The sequence below is a fragment of the Varanus komodoensis genome, unplaced genomic scaffold (assembly GCF_004798865.1).
Source record: "Varanus komodoensis strain SLA01 unplaced genomic scaffold, ASM479886v1 scaffold13_1, whole genome shotgun sequence".
Taxonomy (NCBI): Eukaryota; Metazoa; Chordata; class Lepidosauria; order Squamata; family Varanidae; genus Varanus; species Varanus komodoensis.
The window spans coordinates 12,454,369-12,480,074 of NW_025335408.1; the positions used below are offsets into that span (position 1 = coordinate 12,454,369).

General features: G+C 40.1%; 1 protein-coding gene across 1 annotated transcript in view; it reads right to left on the reverse strand.

Annotated features, from left to right (window-relative positions):
• Positions 1 to 948: 948 nt before the first annotated feature.
• Positions 949 to 25,706, reverse strand: part of LOC123019840 (V-type proton ATPase subunit S1-like) — a 57,396-nt gene continuing 32,638 nt past the window's right edge. Inside the window, exons 6-10 of the mRNA XM_044422931.1 lie at positions 23,661 to 23,753; positions 13,582 to 13,825; positions 9,645 to 9,698; positions 5,768 to 6,005; positions 949 to 1,158 (exon numbers count right to left, since the gene is read on the reverse strand). Of these exons, the coding sequence (XP_044278866.1) occupies positions 949 to 1,158; positions 5,768 to 6,005; positions 9,645 to 9,698; positions 13,582 to 13,825; positions 23,661 to 23,753 (839 nt within the window). The remainder of the gene's footprint in view (positions 1,159 to 5,767; positions 6,006 to 9,644; positions 9,699 to 13,581; positions 13,826 to 23,660; positions 23,754 to 25,706) is intronic.

Sequence of the window (25,706 nt, forward strand, 5' to 3'; positions counted from 1 at the left end):
TGATGGATTTTCTGAAAGTTTACAGAACTCAAACTGCTTCTGTCAGGGGTTTGTCCAGGTGATGGAAAGTAATTCAAGAGTTACTTTTCAAAAGCCAGTCAAGACAATCTTTATTCTGGTTGACATTAATTTTCAACAAAACTTGGAACACAGCACTGGACAAATCACCGAAGGACAGCAGGGATTGTGATTTGAGCTGTAGTTTTAAAACTTGGATGACCAGTAATAATGCAAGATGAGAAAGTTGTCTGTAACTCCATAGCCTGTTGCTGAGTCATCTGAAGGAACTGCAGGAGCACGCAGCTACTTCCACAGAAATAAATCCTGTTTAGCATTAGGGTGAAACTCACAGCCGGACACCCTTTGGAAATCAGGGATGATTAAGAAAAAATATGCTGTATAGCATACTGGAAGACATATTCAGAGTTTCACTGGCTGTTAGTAATCCTTCACTTCATTTCATGCATTGTTTTACAGGATCCAAGCAAAGTCAAATGCTTTTAAAAGCTACAATTACACTACGCTTACCTCAAAATAGGCTCCACTAAAACTAATGGGATGTAATTCTGAATAAAACATATATGGTAGACTGTCAGTCTCATTTATTTCAATGGGACCATCAACTATCCTCCATAGGTACACATAAAATGTGTACCTGCTTAACAATAATTGCATGCAAAAAGGTATATATTAACATACAAAAAAGCATCCATTAGGGAAAGCTGCTTGAATAAATGTGGAAATTTGAGAAGATACATCAAAATTTTCATGTATATGAAATGTGGACAAAAATGTTTAAGGAGTTATCGGCAGACATGTATTTTCTACCTGATGTGACAACATGGCAGATCAAACTTGTGGTTGAAAGAATATAGACATTATAGGAAACAAAATGGACAAATTCATCAATTCCTGCCATTTTCAGTTATCCTAACTACACATTTATTGTTACTCTGACTGAGGTACTGAAAGAGCTGGACCTTTGGGATCATCAAATCTACTGTTTGTTGTGAGATTCGTAATCATGTGAATTCCATAGGTAAGGATCAATAATAAAATTAATGAAGTCACCAAACCCATCCAAATTGCAGGGCTGAAGAATCCTGTACAGTCGTTTGCATAGGAAAACATGACGTTTTTAACATTGAAAGCTTGAATCTGCAAAAGAGGAGGAGAAAGAGGAGTGAGCCACCAAGAATCTGTACTTCATGTCCTTCTTTACCATGCTGTATATTCATTAACCACTTATCTGTGTTGACCATTTACCCACAGGAAGCATATAAGTCAAGCTTCAGAAAAAATAGGGTATATGGTAGGGATACAGGCCTGGGAAAACCATATGGCGTTGGGCATAAACTCTCTCACTTCAGCAGTGCTAGGCTACTTCTGTGCATCTAAGAAATTGCCTTATAAAAGAGCAGATCATTTGGTTCAGCATGTGTTTTAAATCAAACTCTGCAGATTTTCATTGCAGCATTTCCAATCCCTTTTCTCTGAGAGAGACTTTCTGGAAATGCCAAAGGCTGAACTTGGAATCTTGGCTATTTTTTGGGCAGGATATAAATTAATTAAAGACAGACAGACAGAAGTCAAAAATATGGAACCAATCTAATTAACAGTTCAGTCCTAACCATGGTTGTTCAGAGGTGTCTCCCATTGATTTTAATGGTGCTTTCTTAGTACCATGTAGGCATGATTAGGCTTGTGTATACTTCGAACAATAATAATTATTAAAAGATTACATACAAACTGATGACTCATTGACCGGTGCTCAATGGAACTGCTAAATCTTTTTTAATACATCAGGATGTATCCATCTGTGTTAGTTTTTCCTTTCTCAATTTACAAAGTACTATGTGAATTCTTCTGTGAAAAGATATAGTGACCGTTTGCCTAGGCTATAAAGAGATGGCTAGAATAACAAGATTACTTCCTCCTGCCACCATTGAACAGTGACAGGAGAATCACAATTACAGCAGCTCACTAATCCTTTTGCATAACTGGAAAACAGAATAAGCAGGAGTTGCTAAAAAGAGTATTTGTAAATAGGACAACAAGGAAGTTGTAGGTTAATACAGAAGCTAGTGCAGAAATAAATGTTAATATTGTGTAAGAAAATTAAATTATCCCACTGTATCCATTTATACTTTGGCTCATCCATCAATTCAAAGGGAGACTGTAGCCAAGAAATTCAAAGTAGGCTGAGACTTGGAAGGGCAGCAATGAAGGAACTAGAAAAGGCCAAGGCCAAGATCAGTCACACAACTGTATTCCTGATGACTGTGTAAGGATGTGAAAGCTGAACTGTGAAGAAAGCTGGCAGAAAGAAAATGGATGTGTTCAAAGATGGCACTGGAGGAGAGTTTTGTGAATACCCTGAACTGACAGAAAGATGAAAAAGTGAGTCCTAGATCAAATTAAGCAAGAGATTTCCCTAGAAACAAAAATGACAGAGCTGAGGTTGTCATACTTTGGACACATCATGAGAACGCAAGACTCACTGGAGAAGACCATGATGCTAGGCAAAGTGGAAGACAGAAGTAAAGGAAGACCAAACAAAAGATGGATTGACTCCCTAAAGGAAACCACAGCCTGAATTTAGAACAGCTGAGCAGAAATGTCATGGCTATGGCATTTTGGAGAGCTTTCATTCACAAGGTCACTGTAAGTCAGAGATGACTTGGTGGCACATAGTAACAACAACATCCAGATCAAGTTGCCAGTATCTGGTGGCTGGTAGGTGGTCTGGGTTAGAGTCAGTTGGGCTGGTGGGGAGTTTGAGAGGGTAAAGGGCAGAGACTGAGAAGCAGTGCCCATAAACTGCAGAAGAGCACAATGGAGGAGCAGTTCCCATAAGCAGCAAATAGAGGCAAGCAATAAAAGGGTAGAAAAGGACAGAACACGGCAGTGAACACGCAGAACCCAGGTGGTAAAACGGTAGAACACAGCAAAAACTATTTGTTGGGATGTACAGCAATTAGCTTACAGCACCCTTTCCCACCACCTAGCAAGATATCTATGCATGATGCCAATTAACAATTTACTCATTTTATAGATGGAAAACAGGTTATAAGTTTTTAGTCTTAATGACCATCAGTGAACTGGTTTGCATGATGATTGGAGTCAAGCATAAGTTATTTAAGCCTGATGAGCCATGGAGCCCATGGCACCAAAGTGCTTATTAAAGTCCTGGCCGTGGCTTGTCATGTCATCTGAACCCAGGTGGTATGGTTTGTTGGAGAGGAAAGCAGTTCTTCAATGACTCATGGCCTACTGTAGGGTCATCAGAGGGTTGATTCCCTCTCCCACAAGCCATACTACCTGGGTTCAGATGACATGGCAAATCATGGCAATCCCCTGCTGAGGGCTGAACATTCAAATTGGCCACTGGCACATATTACTGTTGTGGGTTCGATAGGCAGTATCTGTGCAGGCAGACCATTGATGCCATGGGAGGAGACCCAAAAGCCAGACAAACTAAATAACTCAAAGAGGTGAACCCTTCGCAAACTAAATCTGGCCCTTTTGGTCTTCCATAGCTGCTACAGAACAACAACATTTAGCTTGGAATTCCAGAAGCACACCAGTAATTTTCTGACTTCTTTTCTTCTGTGTAGTGTCCTGTGGAATGCAGCCCATAGACAGAAGGAGCATTGAAGGTCATGATGGCTCCCCTAACTCCCAAAATTGCTTCCTCCACCCACAGATTCCAGATTTTAATTACATTGGGGATTGGCAACATGTAACTTCTTCAGAATCAAAAGGGGAGATGAATAGATCCTCAAAAATAATTTTGCAAGCAAAATTGTTCCTATATTTGCTATGGAGCATTTCCAAGCTAATTTTCACGCTCTGGGCATTCTGTTGCAGCGTCAAGATCTCTTTTTGTGGGTTTAATCCCCCCTCTCCTGTTTGGCACTCATGTGGTACAGCCAGTGGGGAGGGAAATGCAGGGAGTAGGATGAAAATGGCCCTCAAACTTCTCAGAGCTGTTCACTCCTGTATTACTTATTCACAAATTAAGCAGCTGGAAATATTAAATCATTACACAGATGACACACTTACATGCTGCTGTTTTTATACACACAGAGAGGGTATCTCTAAAACTGGGTGGTCTGATATCTTCCTCGCAGCATGGCAACCAGTGTGTTTTTCGGAGTGATTTTTAAAAATGTAACAGGATTATAAACTTCTTGTTTGGGAGAATGAGTCTGTGTATTTAGGCTGTGGGCACCTTTGCCAGAGCTTATCATTACAGAGCTGGTCTTCAGGCATCAGGCAAAAGTTGCTAAGAGACTCACAGGCATGCAGAGGTCTGAATGGTTAGCCGAAGTGAGGAGATGACGCATAATGTCGTTTCAGTTCCCACAGAGCAGTGAGTGGCTATGAAATAAAACATACTGGTACCCTTCCTGAAGCCAAAGTGCCAGAAGCATGTAATGGGGCTTTGATGTTACTAAAGCGCTTTATCTGAAGAGGACTCTGAGGAGGCTGAGGGCAGGAAGCCTGAATATACAGGATACAGCAAGATTGATCTTTCCAGCCAAACAACCAGACAATGTTCTTTTTGGTATAGTTACTATACCAAAACTCCAGAACAGAGGCTCAATTGTCTTAATATGATTACCCAGTTTAAAAATACCTATTGAAATTGCTGCTTATGGCCACATTCTTCCTTACTTTTTGTCTTTGCTATGATAGGGGTACTTTTACTCTGGCAGCAACATAAAGACAGGAATTTCTGTACCCTGTTGTTAAGAAAGTTTGAGCAGTGAGGACATGTCAGCCAGTAATTCCTTTTTGTCTATTCCACACAGGATTTTCTAAAGTCTTTATACAAAAATTCTAGTTCTCTTATTATCTTATGTCTTGCATTAAATTATTTATTTTAAATGCATTGTTTTGCTAAGATTAATCGGGAACTGCTCTAACCCATGTGTATCCCAAGTAGAATCTCCTAATAGTTTATATAAAGAGAGATTCAAAAAGATAGTAGAATTGAACTCATGTGCTATATAGAACACTGTTAAATCTAGTAAGTTATCAAGCAGATATTTAACATCTCCTGCTTTTGATAAAACAATCAAGTATAACAAATGTGACTTTAACATACAGTTTTAAAACACACTTTTATTCCAACAAAGGCAAATCACAATGCATGTACTTTAATATCATTGAGTCATTATTATTTTAGGAAATGCAACCCTGTTCTAAAAAAAGTCCACAAAACTTCATCACAAAATCCCACTAGCATAAATCTGAACATGTCTCAGGCCAAACCCACCCAACACACTTAAATCCCATGTTTTAACAGTACCATGAGTTTTGACAGCCACCTGTCAAACTCAGGTGACTTTGGGGCACATTTATCCTTAGCCAATCCTGCAGAGGCTTGGGACATTCCAAACTTTGGGTGCTTTGGGAGCTGGGGATACTGGGCTCTAAAGTTTAGTGCAAAATGAAATTTCAAAAAATTGTGCCCACAGTTCTGTGGACCCATGGGATATCCACAGTAAGAAAAAGGAGAAAAGAGGTAGGGAAAGACTACCCATGATGTGTCTGTTTGTCTGTCAGGTACATTGGGTTAGGGTAGCTTATTCTGCCAAACGAACCTGGCATGTGTGTGTGTCTGCATGGAATAGCTTCCTTTTAACTTTTTCTTTGGTTTGAAGAATAGTAAAGGTGATATTCCATGCAACTCCATCAGAAGTTGCTACTGCAAGTAATAGTTCCCAGAATTGTCTCAGGAATAGTAATATGTACTCACTTGAAACTCAGAAATAACAACTTTCCAGTTGTATGCTTCTTTGCTGTCTGGAATCAGTGTTGCACCATACTGGTTGCTTGTTCCCACCAGCTGGCAATGAAATGAATACTCTGCAGGACCAGAAATGCTGAAGACGTTAAATTTAGCAGGAGCAGTTCCATTTTGTACAATATGAACAGAATCCAGAGTGAACCAATTTCGAGCAGAGCCTTTATAGAACTTGTTGGTCATCATAAAGCTAGAGGAAAGAGAAATGTAGAATATTTTGATTCAAATCCAGCGGAATTTGGGAGGTAAGAATTATCAGGTGGTAGCCAGAAAGGATTAGGCGTGTGTTTCTGGATTCAGTTTGGCATCTATTTGAAACTGCAAATCTGTCATTCTGTTTGACAGTGAGAAAGGGCCCACGAGGGTCTTCTTGCATACTGGACCACTGAACGATGGAAACACAAAATTAACTCCTCATTCTTTCCTGAAAAGACTGCATGAGAAGCTTTACAGCTATTGAAATCTAGGTCTGAGCCTCCTACAGACAGGTAAGAGGAGGCATGTCAATTTTCCTTAGAAAACGGTAAAATAAGCTTCTGTTGCTTGGGGAAAATGGATTTATGTGAATGAATACAGAACAATTAATTGAAAGATATGTGCATGTGTGCATGAGTGCGTGCTTTCAAAACTTGCAAGAATCACCCTAGCCATCACATTTTATTTCCAATTTCCTATACACAGTCTAGGGTCATCCCTACGCTTAAGGGAGCCTTCGTCAAAATGTCATCCCATGAGCCTCCTACCCTAATTGTGGGACCGGTAAGCTTGCCTGCCACCACTGTTGGAGACAACAAAACATCTGGCAGTACCACACAGTTAGAAGCTGCCATTAAAATTTCCCACAATGTTCCATAGGATGCTACCTTAAAATATTAGGGTAAATTAATCAGCTAGATCCAGCCACTCGAATCACTGTGCCAGAATGTTTTTAAAGGATGCAGCTCATCAGTAAGTTGACTTTGCTAGAACCTCTGGCAGTTGCTCAAAGAGGCCTGGTACTATCATTGCTTTTTCCCCATGTTGCTAGCTCATCCTTCACACACCATGGCCAGCTCCTTCTTCCCACTCCAAGGTCTCCCTTTCCTGCAATCTTCCATTGCTCATCTTCCAGTGGAACAATGGTCGATTCTTTTATCAACAAAAAGATCACAAAAATACATAAGATTTTAATACCTTTTAGATCTTTTCATCAGAAAGGATGCTACAAAAAGCAGGTTTTGGTAGGGGATGGGATAGAGTGGGGTAGAGGGGACAAAAACACTAACTTGATGGTGAAATTAAAGCATCTACATGTCCAGAGTTCTAAGATGAAGTGGGGAAGGATACATTCAGATGGGCTCTGCAGGTCATGGAATGGCCACAAGGGCAGAAATGGAATTGCTCTGAGAGAAGCTGAGGACCAGAAATGGAAAAACAGTGGCTCTCCCATTTTCAAAATACTACTTCCAGCTGTCACTCAACTTTCTCTCCATCCAGTTGTCACTCAACTTTCTTTCCCCCTTTCCCAGTGAGAAAACAAAAACTGGGTGGTCTTTATACAACTGGCACAGTCACCCCACCTTGTGGGGTAATACTGAGGTTAGACCTCATACTGGGAAACCTTGCATCTTGGCATTATAGCCATTGATTCAGAACCATTGAGGCTTTGCCACCAGTTAGATCTCTGGCATTCCCAGTTAGAAGAATCAGGAATGTGATGTGAAAGACCATCTGCTGTAGACACTGGAAAGCCATTGGCCCAGCAAGAGAAGACAATGCTGAGTTTCATGGGCTAATAGCCAGACCTGGGATAAGACAGCTTCCTAAGACATACAAACTGATTTATACAGCTTGGCTGGGTTTCCTTTCCCCCCTTCCCTGCTTTCAAAGCACTGACTCGTGAGGTTGCATCCCTATACACAATTAGTACAGGTCACTTTAAATAATAAAATGGGATGCTAAGGTGAGTTTAACAAATAAAGGGAGAAGATATTTTAAATCTAGAAGGCACTGAATCTATTCATTCTCTAGTGTATATACACTGATGCTCATCTCCTCAGCAGGGTGGAAGTCTAGTTAACAAGAGAGGATTTGAAATAATCACAGGATAATTTTGTTTCCTAGCAATCTTAAAATATGTGGATTAATGCCCCACTGGATGCTTTTGGACTGTGAAGCTTGCACCAAATGAGTTCTCTGGTTTCTTGGTAAAGGATTTTATCAAATTTCTTGAATTCTGTGTTGATTTCCGGTCTTGCGTTTGCTAGACTGCCCAAGGCTTATTCTCAAGGAAGACGGCACTGCGCTTTTGCAACATTGTTTAGTTTTGTGAGCTATTTGCTGTCCTGATAACGAAAGTACACTGAACTATGTTTTATTTCCAGGGTTATTGTATCTATTCATATCCTAGGTTGACTTCATTGCTTGCTATCAATTGCCTTTTAGCTATTCATTGTGCCAGTTGCTTCCACTGCCACAGCAACTGGCACAATGATAATTCAGCTAATAACCACACAAAATATAGTCAATGCCCCAGTGGCATATCACAATGCCCAATTTGAAAAAGGAAAGAAAATTCTGGATAATTATGATTGTAACAGCATGATTATTCCAACCTTGGGTTCTTTGGTCTGAAATGCAAACCAGGAATTCTGGTTTGCCTCTCCCCTCGAAAGCCACAGTTATTGTGATGTGATAACCAGGCTACTACAGACCATTTTCTGAAACAATGGAAACCCGTATATGATCGTTGGGGCTCTAAAGAGCCTGCACTAGAGTGCAAGACATTTACCTTAAATATTTGTTGTATGTACTCTGCTTCTAAGTGGAGCTCCAATTTCCCTTTTCCTAATGAACCCTAGCTAATTGTGAATTAGTTGCTTTTTTCATGGTGGTGATGGAGGAAGCCGAGGAACAGTATTTCATTTCACACCCTGTTCCACACTGTCTCCAAGAGGAAGCAGAGAAGGCAATAATAGATATTCCCCCAGGATTTGGTTGTTTGGCTGTTCCGATAATACATATCCATTCATAAATTATACATGTGAAATGAAATGCACTAGTCGTTCGTATATAATCTAAGCAGGGGCCTGAAGCAATGAAATAAATGTCAGTGGCTAGGATCCAAAGAAATGAAAGGGGTTTGTGCTAACCCAATACCACCATACAAACTCCTTGTGGAAACTCCACTCTGGTTGACATAGGAAAAACCAGTGTAAACTTGTTATGGTGTAATCTTATGGCTTCTGCCATTGATTAGGAGACAATAATTTTTTTGGAGTCTGAACTTGAACTCTAAAAGTTAAGTGCACCCTGCTCCTTGCAGCTAGCATGAGAAGAACCGTGGCAGCTCTCCCCACTAAGGTTTTGACGGGTCCTTGGAGGGACAAGAAGGGCAGGCTGGAGAAGAAGGGGGAGGCTACAACTGTGGGGTTAAACCAATCCCAGCATCACTCTCATTCCCTCCTTTCCCTGTTGCTCAGCCTAGACGGCTATTCGGATGAAATGCAGGTTGCAGTGGAGATGGCCGCCCTGTTGTCTTACACCTTGCATTGGGTACTCATAAGCTTCTGAATTTGGAGGCTTACAAGTATCTGCCAAGGGGCAACAGGATCGTGTCTCAGGGGCTCATGGAACAAGTTTGATAGTTTTTTGAATCCTATCTTCTACTACAGCTTTCCCCAGCCTTCCAGATGTTTTGGACTAAACTACCAGTTTTTCTGACCATTGACCACCCCGCCTAAGCTTCTTGTCCAAGACTTCAGGGTACCAGTTTGAAGAAAGCTTAACATTATACTCCTAATTAATTCTAGACAATGTAAATAAAAATAAAAATACTTCATATAAATACCTTATTTCCAAATCCTCGATGCCACGCATTGGCTTAGTGTATTTTAATGATAATCTAACAGAAAGAGGGAGAGATAAAGTTCTTACACTTTGTTATTTTCAAATGATGCCTTTTCTGGTCTGAAAAATAATCAATCTAAATTGATAGGCAAAGGCAGAGAGGGCACATGCAACTACAAAAAGCCACAAAGGGCAACCATTTCTCATCTCTCTGAAAAACAGAGGGAAGGGGGATTTTAGAGACCTTGATCTATAAACATACATTCAGTTCACTTAAATTGAGGCACTGGCAAGTGTTCTCCTTAAGGAGATCTTACAGTGAAATGATTGTATCATATAATGAAAATGGGGGAAAGGAAACAAGGCATGGCACTTAATAAAAACAAGGAGAAGAACATAGCAATAAGGTTCATATGAATAGACGTCATGCATAATTATTCTATTGAACAAGGAAAGAAAAAATGCAACCTTGATCTCTCCTTGCACCTCCTGTATACATTATTATTATGGAAAACATGAATCAGAATGCTGTTCTGATCTAACACTCTCAAAACTGATCACATAAGCTTCCTACAATGTTTTGCTCTAACAAGAACTCTTTCTGGAAACTGGTCTTCCGGATGTGCTGGGTTTTAAATCTACCATTCCCTAATATTAGCCTAAGATGGCTCGTTATGATTACTCAGTAGCAAGAGGAAAGTACTCTGCAGGACCTGATGTTCACATTTATATTTATTACATCACTTGTGAAACACTTATGTCACTGTTGCTGTTTATGTGCCGTCATGTAATCTCTGAGTTAAAACAACCCTATGTATGAAAGAACTCCAGAATGTCTTATCCATGCCAGTCCTGTTTAGCTCTTGTGTATTCAAGGCCATGGCTGCCTCCTCCTCCTCCTCCTCATCAACTTTCCCGAGCATGATTATCTTGTCCAGTGAGTCTTGGCTTTGCATGATGTACCTAAGAATTACAGCCTCAGTTTTGTCATTTTTGCTTCTAGGGAAATCTCTGGCTTGATTTGTTCTAGGACCCACATGTTCGTCTTTCTGTTCATCCAGGTTATTCACAAAGCTCTCCTCCAGCACCACGTTTTGAACACCTACATTTCTTCCTGTCACTTTCTTCACTCACCAGCTTTCACAGCCATACACAGTGATTTGGAATAAAATAGTATGGATGATTTTGGCCTTGGTCTCCAGTGAAACATCCTTACATTTTACTATCTTTTCTACTTCCTTCATTGTTGCCTCCCAGGCCTCAGTCTTCTGATTTCTTGCCTGCAGCCTCCACTTAAACTGCTGGTCGGGCCAAGGTGTGCAAAATCATTCGCAATTTCAATTTCTTCACTGTTGACATTAAAGTTGTGTAATTCTTCTATATTTATGATTTATGTTATACCTGCAGTCCTGCTTTGAACTTTCTTAATGTTCTTAAGAAAGTGTCCCTGCAGTTTTTCTTAATGTTCTTAATGTTCACCTGCAGTCCTGCTTTGCACTTTCTTCTTTCATTTCCAACAGAAGTCATTTCAATTGATTGCCGCTTTCTGCTAGTAATTGGGTATCATTGGTATATCTTATATTATTGAGGTATCATCCGCCAATTTTCTATCTCCTTCCTCTGATCCTAATCCATCTTTTCTTATCATTTGTTCAGTGTCCAGATTGAAGAGGTAGGGAGATAAAATACATCTTTGTCTGATGACTTTGACTGCAGGAAATCCTATTCTGTCCTAACAGAACAGAACCCTAACCCTAACCCTAACCCTTGTCCACAATACACCTTTTGCACCTGGGTGATCAAGTTCAGGGCACACCCATTTCTTTCAGAACCATCCTTAGCTTCTTGGGATCCAGACAAAGCATTTGCTGCAGTCTTTAAGGTATAGACTGATCTTCTGAAATTCTTTGTTGTGCTGCAGTAGCCAATGTACATTTATGATATGATATGAAGTACCTCTTCCTTTTCAAAATCCAGCTTGAAGGTCAGGCATTTCTTGCTCCATATATGGGGTAAAATTCTTTGTTGCAAAACCTTAAGTATCACTTTGCTTCATGGGAAATTAGTGCTACAGTCTTTTGCTTCTCTTTTCTCAGAGACTGGAAAGAATAGTAATAGAAAGAAATAGTAATGGAAAGAATAGTTTGTGTTTACTATACTTTGGACAAGATAGAAGTGGCTGTTTTGATGTTAAGATGCACTGAGTACACATGCACACACAGAGATACAATGGTTTAAAATAGAATAGGAAGCTTTTATTTGAAAAAAGTAATATGCAGGGACACCTTTCATGCTTAATACAGAAACAGAAAAAGAACAGAATGGGCTTACTATATTCAGTGGTGCAGAATTTGTCTTACTTTAAGGACTGTTTGCTTAGGATTGGAAAATGTCCAAGGACTTTTGAATGAAGGATGAAGCCAGAATCTGGGGTGTCTGTTTTATACCCTTGCACTATGTCAATATATATGCCCATTTCTATTCACAGTAATTATTGTGTTTATATTTGTTAATTGATTATCAAAAGGTGGTTCAGTTCCTTATAAACTTTAATCTACATGCCTTCCACCAACTATCCTCATCTTTGCTTATTCCAAAACAACCTGAAAAGTCCTCAGCTTACCCTCAAACATCCTTACTCTATACCTCCCCTTGTCTTTAAAAAAGATCTATTAACCATTTATTTCCCAAAAGTCATCCATCCAAATTTACTCTGGCTTCCAATAGATCCACAGAACCAATTTTTGGCTCTCTTCTTAGACTCATCAATGCTATCCTGTGTGAGCTATACTGCCCCTATATGTAAGTGAAACCTTGTGGCAGATTCATATGGTGTCTGCCTTAAAATGGTGAAGTTACAATGCCATTCAAGTGCCTTATGACACAACCAGGACAGGGAGCCAGATGCTGCCTCCCACCCAAATTTACAGACACAGCTGCCACCCATGCAGTTGGTGCCTGTGAGAATTATACCGATCTATGATAAGAAAGGGTATCCAGACATACAGAGGATAACCACTCTTATAAGTACTTCTGAAGCCAAATAATGGCTTTAATAAACAGCAGTGAAATTAGGTCTCCTGGCCAACTCCACACAAGCTTCTTCTTCAGTGGCTCAAGGGAAGCAATCTGACTTACGCTTCCATAGAGTCCCAGGAATACTGAGAGCAAAATTCTTTGGGGACAGGAAGACAAACATAGTATTCAGCTCTAATTCTTCTGTTCTTGGAAGATCAGAACTTGCAAATGTGGCTAGAGTAAGTCCCCCCTGCCCCCGCCACTGCCGCAAGCCATGACGGGCCATTGGCCCATGGGAATCCTCAGTGAGGAACTGCAGTCCACAGTGGGAACAGCCAGATCCAGAGTCACACACAGGCTGTGCCATGCATTCACCCTCTCATTTTCTCTCTGCCACTCTGTGTGAAATGAGGCCAACGGCCACAGGTTGCTCCTACCTTCCTCAGGTGTCAAAGCTTGCATTTAATTACATCAGCTCAGACCAAAAATATCCGAATCACAGTGAGTACCACTAGCTCTCTCAGCAAACAAGCAAAACTAGAGTTCATGCCACATACTCTCCAGTAACTGCTGGCTCCAATCTGAATCAAGCATGAAATAGCTTGCCCAACTCCACTGTTGAGCAGGTTTCAGTACAAAGTCATTTCTGAATGAAGAAAACCAGGATTGCAAAGTATTTTGCAAATGCAAAAAAAAAAAAAAAAAAAGCAAAGGCACAGAGATACGTGAAGTGAGCAATTTCACCATTGTATTGTAATAAAAATCCTTCTGAATCTGATCTTTTTTGAATCAGTAATTTACATGTTTTGACTAAGCTAAATTATAGTACTTTTTACAATAAAAAGCCAGCACACCAAGCTAATATTCTACCTAACTGCTGAAGACTATTACAAGGGAAAATGTGTCTTGATCATACTCACGTTGCATTGGTGTCTGAACAATAAGACGAAGTGGTACTGACATCACCTGACACAAATGTTCGGTATGCTAGATCCATGTGAGCATCTTTGGTTGTAATGTTGAAATTAGTGGCATAAAAGAGGATGCATATGACGTCTGTCCCATTGACCTCAGTGGTCACATTCAGTGGAGGATAAAGATCATTCTTTTCTTCTTTTACAGACATTAGTTGTCGTTTACTGTGCCAGGATACATCCAGTCTCACTGGTACCTAGAAGAACACCATAAAAGAACTCTGCAGATTATTTTGACATAAAATAAAACCTTGAGCACATATTGATTCAAAGGTGACAGCTAAAGTGCCATGTATTCCCATATCTTGATTTTAATAATTGACTGTTTCAGAAAAAAGAAAGAAAAGAAAAAGAGGGAACTTGCTGTCAGTCTTTTGGGGTTCAGAGGTGCAAATCTAGTTAGTGACGTTGACAAGCTTCATGACTTTCGGAGCATGCTCAGCACTGAGCACTTGTGTGGAAGGACAGGATACAAATGCTTGTAATAAAATAAATGAATAAATAATAAAATAATAAATTCCTGGAAGAAACAACCAGAGCTAATAAACCTCCCCTTCCCTCATTTGTCAGTTAGTTAATTTGCACTCTGCCTCCCTACCAAAAGTTGATTGAAACAATAAAACAGTATGTCAAAGTACAATAGAAATATAACAATTACAGGAAAATTACTATTAAAACCTGCACAAAACCCATCAGACTCATTTACAGGCTAAAATACCTTCTTAAATAAAACAGTCTTTACCTGCTGGTGGAAAGAAAGTAGAAAGAAAGCAAACCTAGACTGCCTTGCATGTCAGTTTCACAGGCTGCTATTTGCTGTAAAAGACTAACATGGCTGCCCATTAGGCAATGCATGATAGGAAGGAAAGAGCTCTGCTGGGTCAGACCACGAGCCTGTCTGGTCCACTGTCCCTTTTTGTCACAGTGACCAACCAGATGCCTATAGAAATCCCCAGGCAGGACATGTGTGTAATTTCATCTTCCTGCTCATGTTCTCTAGCAAGGCATGCTGGCTCTGATATTGATGGCTATACAGCACCGCCATGTCTAGTAAGCTGTTGATTTCCTTATCTTTCACTTATTTGTTTAATCCCTCTAGCTGTCCGTCTTGGTGGCCGTTACATTTCATGGTGGCAAATGGTCTGTGAAGAAGGACTTCCACCATTCTGCTTCATTGGATTACCAAAGGTTCTACTATCATGGGAGTGAGAGAGGGAAACTCACAACAATTTTACAAATGGATCATTGTTGAGTTAGAAAGAACCAGTGTGTTCCTATATACACTCAATGAGCACAGCATCCGAGATGATGATGGTGATGATGATGCTTATTATTATTAAAATCTTTTGTATGCCGTCCTTTATATAAATATCTCAGGACAGTTTACAACAATTTAGGGAAATAAATGCAGCCCTTGGAGGCATAAAGACAAACAGGCTTGGAGAGAAGTCTGTTCCCTTTCTGACAGCTCTTTTGCTGCTGGGGACAATGAAAGCCCCAGAGCAGGAAAGCGAGGGAAATAATTGTTGGAAGGGACTCATCGAGGGAAATAATTGTTGGAAGGGACTCATCTCTTGCAGAAACAGAAATAAAGAATACAGGAATGATAAACTTCAGTGGTCCCCAAAGTGAGAGGATGAATGAACGATCTTAAGAACCATCTTTTATTGTGATCCAACCCTCCACCTATTGGAGTAATAGTTTATGGAGAATTTTATCTCCCTGGAACTGCCACCACCTATGGGGAAACTTCCTTCCCTGGGTAATCTCACCTGTGGGTTTTCTTATTCAAGCATGTGTGTGTGTGTGTGTGTGTGTGTGTGTGTGCGCGCACGCGCGCGCGCGCATGAGCTGAACGAACACTCTGCCACTGTAACTCAGCATCCCACAAACCAACACTTTTCTAATGTCACTGACTGATTAGAATATTTGATAAACTCCCAGTAGGATAAAACGGGCACCAACCCTAGAGAGAAATTGAACAATTACTCAATTTATTAAAAGCATATTTTGTACAGAAGGAAGTGCTAGTATTTACTATGGAGATTTCAAAAAGCTTGTTCAATTCTTTAGGACTCAAAAGACACTGTTGCTATAAGAGGTTCCTAATGGCTTTTATATCAGGTTGAATTCCGAGAACTTCCACACCGGCTAAATATTCTTGCTGTGAAGCCCACCTGGGCAAAGAAGTGGCAGGTTCTATACCCATGAACAAGCAAACATGTCTTGGCTGGGCACGGAGCCCACTGCTACAAACTTTGTAGGTTTTTCACACCAGAGCACATCAAGAAGTCCCCCTCTCTCCCCCCATGTGCCAGTGTGGGAGCATCTGCCTGCAGCCCAAAGCAGTACACATGCATATAGGTTTAAACCTTGTAGCATTGCTTCCTGTGGGACATAAATGCAAATACTTTTCTTGGATTGTGGCCAGCTTTAAAGAAAGAAACCTTTTCCTTGAATGAAGGAATATATTAAAAAGAAGATAAGTATTCCGTTTTAATTAAAAAAAATAATCTCTCTTGTTGCTCTCAAACTGTAAGCATTTTACTTCACAGAGAGAAAAGGTTATAAAGACTAAATTATGGTGTGTTCAATCAATTGGCTACATGTGAGCGGATATTGCAGCAAGCACATTGTCTAATGAGATTCTTAGTACTAATAACGGAAAATAAGATTGTGTATGTATGACTGAGCAAGGGGGAATAGTTTGATTTCGGAAGGAAGGAATGAAGTCAAGAATACGTTCATTTTCAGGCAGTCAAAGCTTTTACATTCATAGTGGTGCCACAAATCCTTTCACTAAGTTTACCCACAGGTATATCCTACTCTTCAATAATGCAATGAAACATACAATAATTTAATTAAATGATTTCTTATTACAATATACTAAATGGAAGTGGAGTGAACTGCCCTCTTCCCAGAGTAAAAAAGATCATCATAATTCCCTGGCAGTTATGTGAATCAATATAATCATACCTATGTATGTTAATAATAAGTAACGTATATACTAATATATGCTGCAGCATAGTGTATACACACACACACACACACACACACACCTCTCTAATAGTTAAGGCTGTAAAAAAACAGGAAAGAAAAAGAAGAAAGACCAGAAGTAACAGGGATGGAGGAGAAAGAAAATAGTAGCAGAAGTGGCTCAGTAAAGTAAGCTGAATCCTTAAAATGAAGGGTTTGGCCAACTTTACCAAGTCATGAACGCAAAACAGAGCTGTTAATTAGCTCTGTATCCTGAGTGATCCCTGTTAATATGTCTACTAATTGTCTAAAACTCTAAGGACTATTTAGCAGTTCACACGCACACTTTTTGGTGTGATTCCTTGACATCACTATTGCAAGAAAAACAAAATGTGAGGGGAGAAGACGGTGTGGGGGAAGGAGAAATGAGGAAATGGAGGAGGGGTAAAATGAGTGACAACGGGAGGAAAAGAAAGAGGAGAGCTGGCAAGACAAAAAAGAAAAGGAAAGTCTCTGCCAACAAGATGCACAGAAAGCAGAGATTTCCTACTGCATCAAGTGCAGCAGCTGAAATCCCATTGGAACTGCCAGTGAGCGCTGCAGCCTCCTGGCAACCATCGCTTTTGTGCCGTGCACAGGAAGGGCCACCACAAGCCCGATCAGTGGCTTGAAAAGACTAGGAGGCCAGGGAGTTATAGCTATCTTCCCAGGGCGGGTGCTGCCTGAGCCAACTGGCTCACTTGGCCTAATAGTGGGACAGGCCCAGTTTTAAAAAAAGAAGTCCAGCATGCTGAACCTGGAAGCAGGTTGCATGGCAGACCAGATCTGAAGCAAAGGATCTTTGTTGCAGGGAAAGCCTTATTTAGCTGTCCTTGTTTTTACAGGACTGAAACTCCTTGGAGTGTGCTGAAGGATGCTGGCAAGCCCCAGTTTCCTCCTACACACCACCGTCCCTTCATTTGCAGTCTTCTGTGTGTTGAAGGGCAAACCTCCTGAAGTAGGGAGCATTATTTAAGCTTAGGGGTCCCCGTGCAACTTTGAAGCTTGCATCATCATGAGGAATTCATGAGACCCACCTCTTCCCAAGATGTGACCCAGTCAATGTAATTTTATATTCATTGCCCACCAGTGCTTATTATATTGCACTTTTTAGTTTTATTGTTATTGTGAAGCACTCGGTTAGTTCACCGGAAAGCTGTATCCGAGCATGAGTAGTAATCCTTACCACCATCACTGTCATCATCATCATCATCAAATATGAAGAAGTACATCACAAGTCAGGGAAGACTTCACATGAGGAGAAGGGAATATACAAGAGGGGCAGAGCTGACCTGCACATCCCACTCTCCTTCATCTGCTCTTAGGGCCATGAGGAAATACCCTCAAAGGATTTGAGATCATGGACAAGATCATTTAGAGGCAACTGGAAATAAAACTAATGCAACAGGGCAGTTACTTTTGGGCACTAAACAGCCGACCTCTGATTGCCCAGCTATGAATAAAGGTTAACATGGCTAGTTCGAGATGGTTATTTAGTTAAAGTTAGCATGCAGTGCTCACAATTACCACATTTGATGCTTCTTTCTTACAGAGGCCAATTCCAAACATACAGAAAGTTTGCCTTTCATGATGTCACAGTCCAAACCTCTTCCTTTCAAGACATGTGAGATTGGGTACCAAACAAGTGGTTTTGGCCAAAGTTCTGCATGTTCTTAAGGGCAAGGAAATTGTTATTTTGTGGGATACTAAGTCCCTCAACAAACTCATAAGTGACATTCTTTCTCATATTCTGCACAGTATTTATGAAAGGCATTTTTGATTTCACAAAAAAGCAGGAAACAATGTAAGGCAGACATTTATTTTCAAAGCATGATGTGAAAGTCATGAGGCCTTCATCTTTCTGATATGTACTGTCTGATTCCAAAAGGATGAATATGGTTTCTTAGTCAAACCACTAGAGATGTGGATTGAAATCCTATATACCAACTGCACAAACCCCACTGGAGTTAACAGAATTGAAGCAGCCTAACTGTGCCTGCACTGTAGCCCTTATGATTTTTCAGAGAGAAGGGGACACAAATGCACACAGAAGTAGTAATTTTTACGGTGCATCTTTCAAATGCAACAATGCCGGTTTTGGGAGCTTTCTTTATCTGTATGTCACGTGCTGCTGTAAACAACCCAGATAACTTCAGCTATCAACAACTAGAGAAAACAGTTACATACAATGTCATGAGCAAATTCAGGAACACATATTCTCGGGAAGGGATGTGCTATTTTAATCAGAACTATCATGTGAGGGAAAGTGTTACCCCCTGTGCTATGGTCCATGAACCTTACAACTCCAGCAGAAATCCTTTGCAAAATCCAGGATTTAGCTGCTGAGACAGTCTCCATCTCTGTGTGTGTGTGTACTTTCTCTGCCTGTAGAAATCCATTGCTTCTCTTTTTCATGGACCTTTTTTACCAGTGTACCTGAACAGACAAGCCCCACAGGGAGAATTAGTGACATTCTTTTTGAAGATTATGTGAGGGGAAGCATATTTCATTCACCCCTCTGGTAGGGCATGAACACTCTGTGAACATCTGATTTTTTCATTTTAAAAAAGATATCTGGCTATCCAAATATGAATCACCTTCTGAATCACCTTCCAAAAACATTGGTCTTGAAGATATATAAAATAAATTGTATTAATTCTTTATGTACACACACATTCATTACAGTACCATTTGAAGAATCATGGCACTCTTCTACATGAAGCCATTAATCCAATGTATCTATGTTCCACTTTGATACAGAATTGCAGCCCAAGCCTTTCCAGCAGGTCTGCCAGATAACCTCTAGGTGGCAATGTGCTATAGATGAATAATGAGACAAGTAATATATGTATGTATGTATGTATAATTTTGCTTTCTCAAATACTACTCATAATGTTTCCCACTCTAAAAAATTCCTGAAAATGTGTTCTTTAAAAAACTGAACTGAAATGAGATTGTCCCAACATCATATAAAGAACTCACATGCAACCATGAATAAGAAATAATGAGCAGACACTAACCTCTTGAGTAAGAAAGTGTCTAGGAATGTAAAGTTTAGGAAAGATCACAATGAATCAGGAATGGCTTTCTTAACATAACACTACTTTGTGGTCTAGTGCTTCAAGATTATGAAATAGTTATGAAATAAAAAATGAGCAACAGAAATTGCTACCCTCGCAGTACTGTTTTCAATTTTTAAACAGTAATCATTTCAATTTTTAATGGGGTTGGGAGAAGAGATGGTTTCCTGGATTCTGCTCAATGGGCAATGGTTTTCATGATGACGAGGAGAAATTAAAATCCAGAGATGGAAGGTTCGAGTTGCACCAAATATGGGTATCCTGTCTTCCAACATATCAGAGATCAGCAGAATCAAATGGAAAAGTGCCTAGAGATTAATACATTTTGAAACCTTTTAAATACAGTTAATCAAAGGACACTTCTTTTCAGGCCAAGAAGCAACTCAGGATAATATCACTAAATACATTTAGTAAAACCTTATGAGGAATAGTTTATCTAATAATGCTCCATAGAAACTAATGTTGGGAGCCAGTGTGTTGTCATGTTAGACTGGGACCCTGGAGATCTGGGTTTTAGTCCCCACTTAGCCGTGAATCACACTAGGTGACTTTGGACCAGTAACAGCTTCTCAGACTAATCTGAGGGGATCACAGAGTAGTAGATGGAATAAAATGGAGAAGAGGAGAACCTTACAAGTCACCTTGGTGGAAGAAGGATGGTGCATAATGTAGTAATAATAATAATAATAATAATAATAATAATAATACCCATCATCTCTGCATATAATTACTGGGTATTAGCTGGAACTCATGGGAAAGCACAAGTCCTAGCAAATATCTATGAAATATATGCAGAAGCTCTGGAACTATTTTGCAGTTCTTTACATAATATTAAAAGTTCAAGTGAATGAATAAATAATCAGATTATTCTTTCAAATATAACTATATATACATACATACATACATATATATATATATATAGTTATATGAATGAAAAATGCCTCTGTAAAACTTCATTAGAGAGGAATTAAAATGTAGCTACTTAAAAACATGTAAGCCTTTGAAAGGAATCTTTGGAAATTAGGAGAGTTCGGAGTGGAAATGGCAGCAGAAATTTTCTGTAAAGACAACTGTACTCTTGAACACATGGAATAACTGAGAAACAATGTATACTCATAAGGTAGATATCTCTGAATTCCTTTGCCATGACTTGGCCAAGGGACATAATGTAAAAGTGTGTGATGTATTCTACAAACTAGCCCTTTATGCCCTTAAAATCAACATACTAAATTGAAAAAATGTCAAAATATAAAAAATAATAATTAAAGATCAATATCTAACTTCAGAACTTATATATAGTTTAACAATGAACAATACAGCCTTTAAAACCTTTCTCTGTGACTAGATTCTGAGGAAGATACAGTTTTAAAAAATCTTCCTGCATGTAGAAATATGAATGACTTGGCAACATGTAGGAATCAGCATTTAGGTGAGAGCACACATCCACAAAGGAGAGAACTTTAGTCCCAGGTAAATGAAATCTCAGCAGTATGTATAGATCAGTGAACCGGGTGGATGCTTCAGAGCATTAGATTACAGACTATTCACAAGAAGAAAGGGGAGAAAATTGAGGCAGTGGTTGCATTTATGAGCTCACAGCAGGCACTGTATTTTCAAAACAGGATTTAGCTTAACTTGTTGAAACTGGAATGGGCCTTCTGGCTTTTCACAAAGATGAAATGAAACTTTTCGGAAATGCACTACTTCTGAAAATACACTCTCTCACATTCGTGGCTGACTTTGAGCACAGTAGGTAATAAATCATTAGAAGGCTTTTCTGGCTAGCATGATGGCTCATACATGCATTATTTGTCACTATGTAAAGCTGCAAAACTAGTGGCAATTGTGATAAATGAAGATGCCTTTCCCTGGTGGGCCACCTCAGAAGAATATTCTTTCTCCACAGCAACATGTGAGCCTCTTCCCTCACGCTTGAAAATAGGATTTTTTTGTAGTTGTTTTTTGTGTGGTCTTTGAAAGGCAGGTCATTGCTTTACTCCCTGCTTTTGAGGGTTTGGCAGGAATAAGGCAAGAGCGCTAACACTCCAGAAGTTACAGCAGAGTAATCCAACACGTGTGCAAAGTAATAGTGCTGTGCTATGCACAGAAATGTAATACATGAATGTAATTAGCGCCGTAGGAAAAATTTTGGTGGCAAATTCCCTTCAGATGTTTTGTACTTCAGCTCCTATTGACCCCAGCCAGCATGGCTAATGGTGGAGATTTCTGAGTGCTCTCAAATGTCTCCCTTGGAGGAATATGCAGCTTTCTTCAACCAGCTTGGAGAAGTGCTCCTGCAATTTAAACCCTTCTTTGAGATGCATGTGGAAATATGACTGATTTAGATGGAAATCATTCAGTATCTTGTCTATAACTGCAAGTCAAAATTTAGTTTTTGGATGTACAGTTAGGCTAAAAGAAGATGGAGAAAAAGGACCAGATGCTTTGTCCACTTTAAACTTCACTAAGCCACCTTGAACCTTCAAAACCCACTGCCCGCCACTCCTGCACCTCTTCAGAATCCGACAATGAAACTATCTCAACAGGGTGCAGTGAGTGAGAGCCATGCTGCATCTCCACAGCAAAGTGTGGCCACACAGGCAATGATGGTTAGCTCTGTAGCACTCTGTGATTGTGGCTCCTCCATCTTGGTGCTGACTAGTTCTGTTGCTATGGAATGAAACCTTCCCCTTCGTGCATCACTGCAGTTTTTGTTCTTAATTCTTAATTGTTTGTTTAGGGAAAAAGGTTGTGTAATATGCTCTCATACCAGACTTACAGTGCAGTCCTATTGATCACACCCTCAGTCATTGGAACCCCTGAATCTGGATGTTATCTGATCATCCAATGCAGGGCAGGAGAAGTAGTGGAGGAAAATCTCACTTCCCACCCTGCAGATTTTCATCCCATCTAGGGAAGGTCCTGTGGAGAGGATGGAAGGAGGCTGGAAGGGACTTGGAAGAACTTCTGCCCTGGCCTCCTGGGTTTCCTCCCCTCCCCATCCACTGGAAGGGCCTCTTTACTTCACCTCCAATGTTGCTTTTTTTTATCTCAGAGGGCAGCTGGTGCAGCTCTTTCTGTGCAGGCTGCAAGGTAGTGCAGGGGAGGCGAAAGTCTCCAAAACAAGTCAATGAAGAGTGAGGATGGCAGAGCACTGTTTGATGGTGAAGGCTGGAATGGAATGGAAAACCAGGGCAGGGGGGAAAGAATGGTATCTCCTAGATGACAGCATGGCTGGCTGGCTGGAATTCTTCACAGAAAGACTCTAAGGTACATCATGTGGTGTAGTGGTTAGAGCATGTGGATGGGAACTTGGGCGACCTGAGCTCACATCCCCAACCAACCAGGAAGTTCACTGGTTGACTTTGAGGCAGTCTCTGACTGGCAGCCTAAACTAACTTACAAGGATACTTTGAGGATAAAATGGAGAGAAGGTGGATCACATAATTTACCTTAAGTTTTTTGCAAGAGGGAGAAAAGGAAGAATATGAACATAACACTAAATCAAATATTTTGTAGTATCCCTCCCCTTTGCTGAATAATGAAGTTGTAATGAAATACAATACAGTAAGGTAATCTTATTAACGCCTTGTAATCAAGAATAATCGTATAAACACCCTTTCTACTCAGTCCCTCACTGTGCAGGAGAACTGTAACATGGAGGTCATGATTACAGGTTTTTGCAAACAAAACACATGAAAACTCATTGTTTTTCCTCTCACTTTTTGTAACTTTTTTAAAGCAACCATTTCATGGTAGCACCCACAACATCCTCTCAAAGTTTCAAATGTGCTGACCAACCCCAAAAGTTTGGGGACCCCTCCTAGACCCACATGCCTGTGTTCAACTTCACTTGTTTCTGACTAGAAATGTATAGGATGGCAGTATTTGCCATATGCCAAGCATGTGATGTTTCTAGTGTTAGGGAACTACTCACCGTTGAAGGTCTCCTGGCTGTATAAATGGCTAAATATTCCATTCCTTGTAGCTGCAAATGCTTAGTAAATTCTCCAATTATTTTGTCTGTAAAAAGAAATGTACTATAATAGCTTGCCAAGTCATTAATTTCACTTAAAAGAGCTAAGATATCTTAGAAGGCAATGCATACCAGGCCTGGAAGAAGTGTCTGGGCTTATTAATTTTTTAATAGTCATAATGTTACATAATGTGCATGACAATTTACAAAAACAGAGCAAGACAACTGCATTGCCCTGAAGAGTTTAGTGCCTACATTACATGAAGCAAAAAAGTTCAGAAAAAGTTCAAAGGTTTAGGAGCTGTTGAAGGTGATTCCGAAGTATATTAACAGAGCTACTGAATAGTTCAAGAGAAAAGACTGGAGGGGGCTTTTCCTTTGTGCTACTCTCACCACAGTCTTCCAAAACAGGGAGAATTCTTGCTAAAATATTAATTTAATTAGGTGTCATATCCTAGGTTAGGTCATACAATGATTAAATATTCCCTTTACACCACGGGATCCATGTTTAATCCAGGTGTGGTTATCGATGGTGCTTTTATCATGCAATTATTCTGTCTCATTCTCAGAACTGAGATGGGGGAGAAATGTTAGATGGTCCACATAACATCACAAGACATGGTGGTTTCTTGTGTGGGAATGTCCACCATACCATCTGAACCTGGCTGTGGTATTCGAGTATGGTACCTTTGGTTTTTAGAAAGCATGACAAGAAACAACAGTCTGTTCTAAGGTTTTCACCATGCTTCACCATGGTTTATCCAGTCATTTGAACCTGGCATTGTGTTTTTCACAGTCATGGTACGCAACTACCACAAAGTCACCTGGAAAGAATAGCATCTGCAAGAGCTGCTCCAGCCATTCAACGTGAGGTTGAATTTCAGGCATGGTGGCAGGTGGGATTCATGCCAACAGTAGGAGGACTGAATAAGGAGAGTGGAAACTGGGGTAGCATCAAAAACACTTGATCAACAGTCAGGCCCATCCAGGCAAAACAAGTCACATCATGGAAACCACACTGGGTTGCTGATCCCAGCCATGTTGAACCCAGCCCTGTGTTTCCCTCTTTGTTTCTTTCTGCAAAAATCCATTAAAGAGGGAAATACAGAATAACAGCACATTTCAATTTGTTTGGCAGTGCTAGGAGCCATCTGCCTAGAAGTACCACCAGGCAATTCTTTAAAAATATCACAGTTCTCCTTCCCCTTGTTCTTATGCATTGAAAAGCTTAGACGCTGGTGTGTGCTGAAGCAATCACATGACCACATTGCTATATACACAAACTCAACCCATTTCAACTCATATCACCAATTCAATTTACTGCAGGTATGCTGGCCTATGAATCGGTCAGATGGGTTGATGTGGGCTGAATTTGTGTGTACACAAATGTGGTCTTGTGATTGCTGATTGTTGGGTTCAGCTAATAACACGATACCAAAGAATCAAGTTTGATGTAGGTGTTTTCTTGCAACATAAGTAAACTGAAAGTGGGAAGGGAATGTGGGTGTGCATGTAAACCCTAATCCCGAATGTCAGTTAACATGAAGGACTGAAAGGGAGTCTGTAAGCATGAAAAGATCTAGAAAAGCTTATGTGAGCATCTCGGTCCCCCATCTAGTTCTGACCTGCTCATGTTGCAGTTGGCCTGAGAAACTGCACAGAACTCAGTGGGAAGTTTTCATAATAAACTTTATATCCAGGCAGGCATCATAGCCTACATTCTTGGCAAGTGAAACAAGGCAGGGAAAAAAGTCCAGAGATAGGCATACCAAAATTTCCATGTGATAACATAAGCAGCACTGTTGGGTACATCATTTGGGTAAACTGCCAAGACAGTTCTAAGAAACTATATCAAACATCATGTGTGAAAAAGTTGGAAATAATCTTGATGACAACAAAAGTAGAGATTTCTTGTTCTAAAATCTTCCATTGACCTATAGCTATCTATGGATTTCTTTTATCTGTGCTGAAACTGTGATATAAAGCCACTTAAAACCATG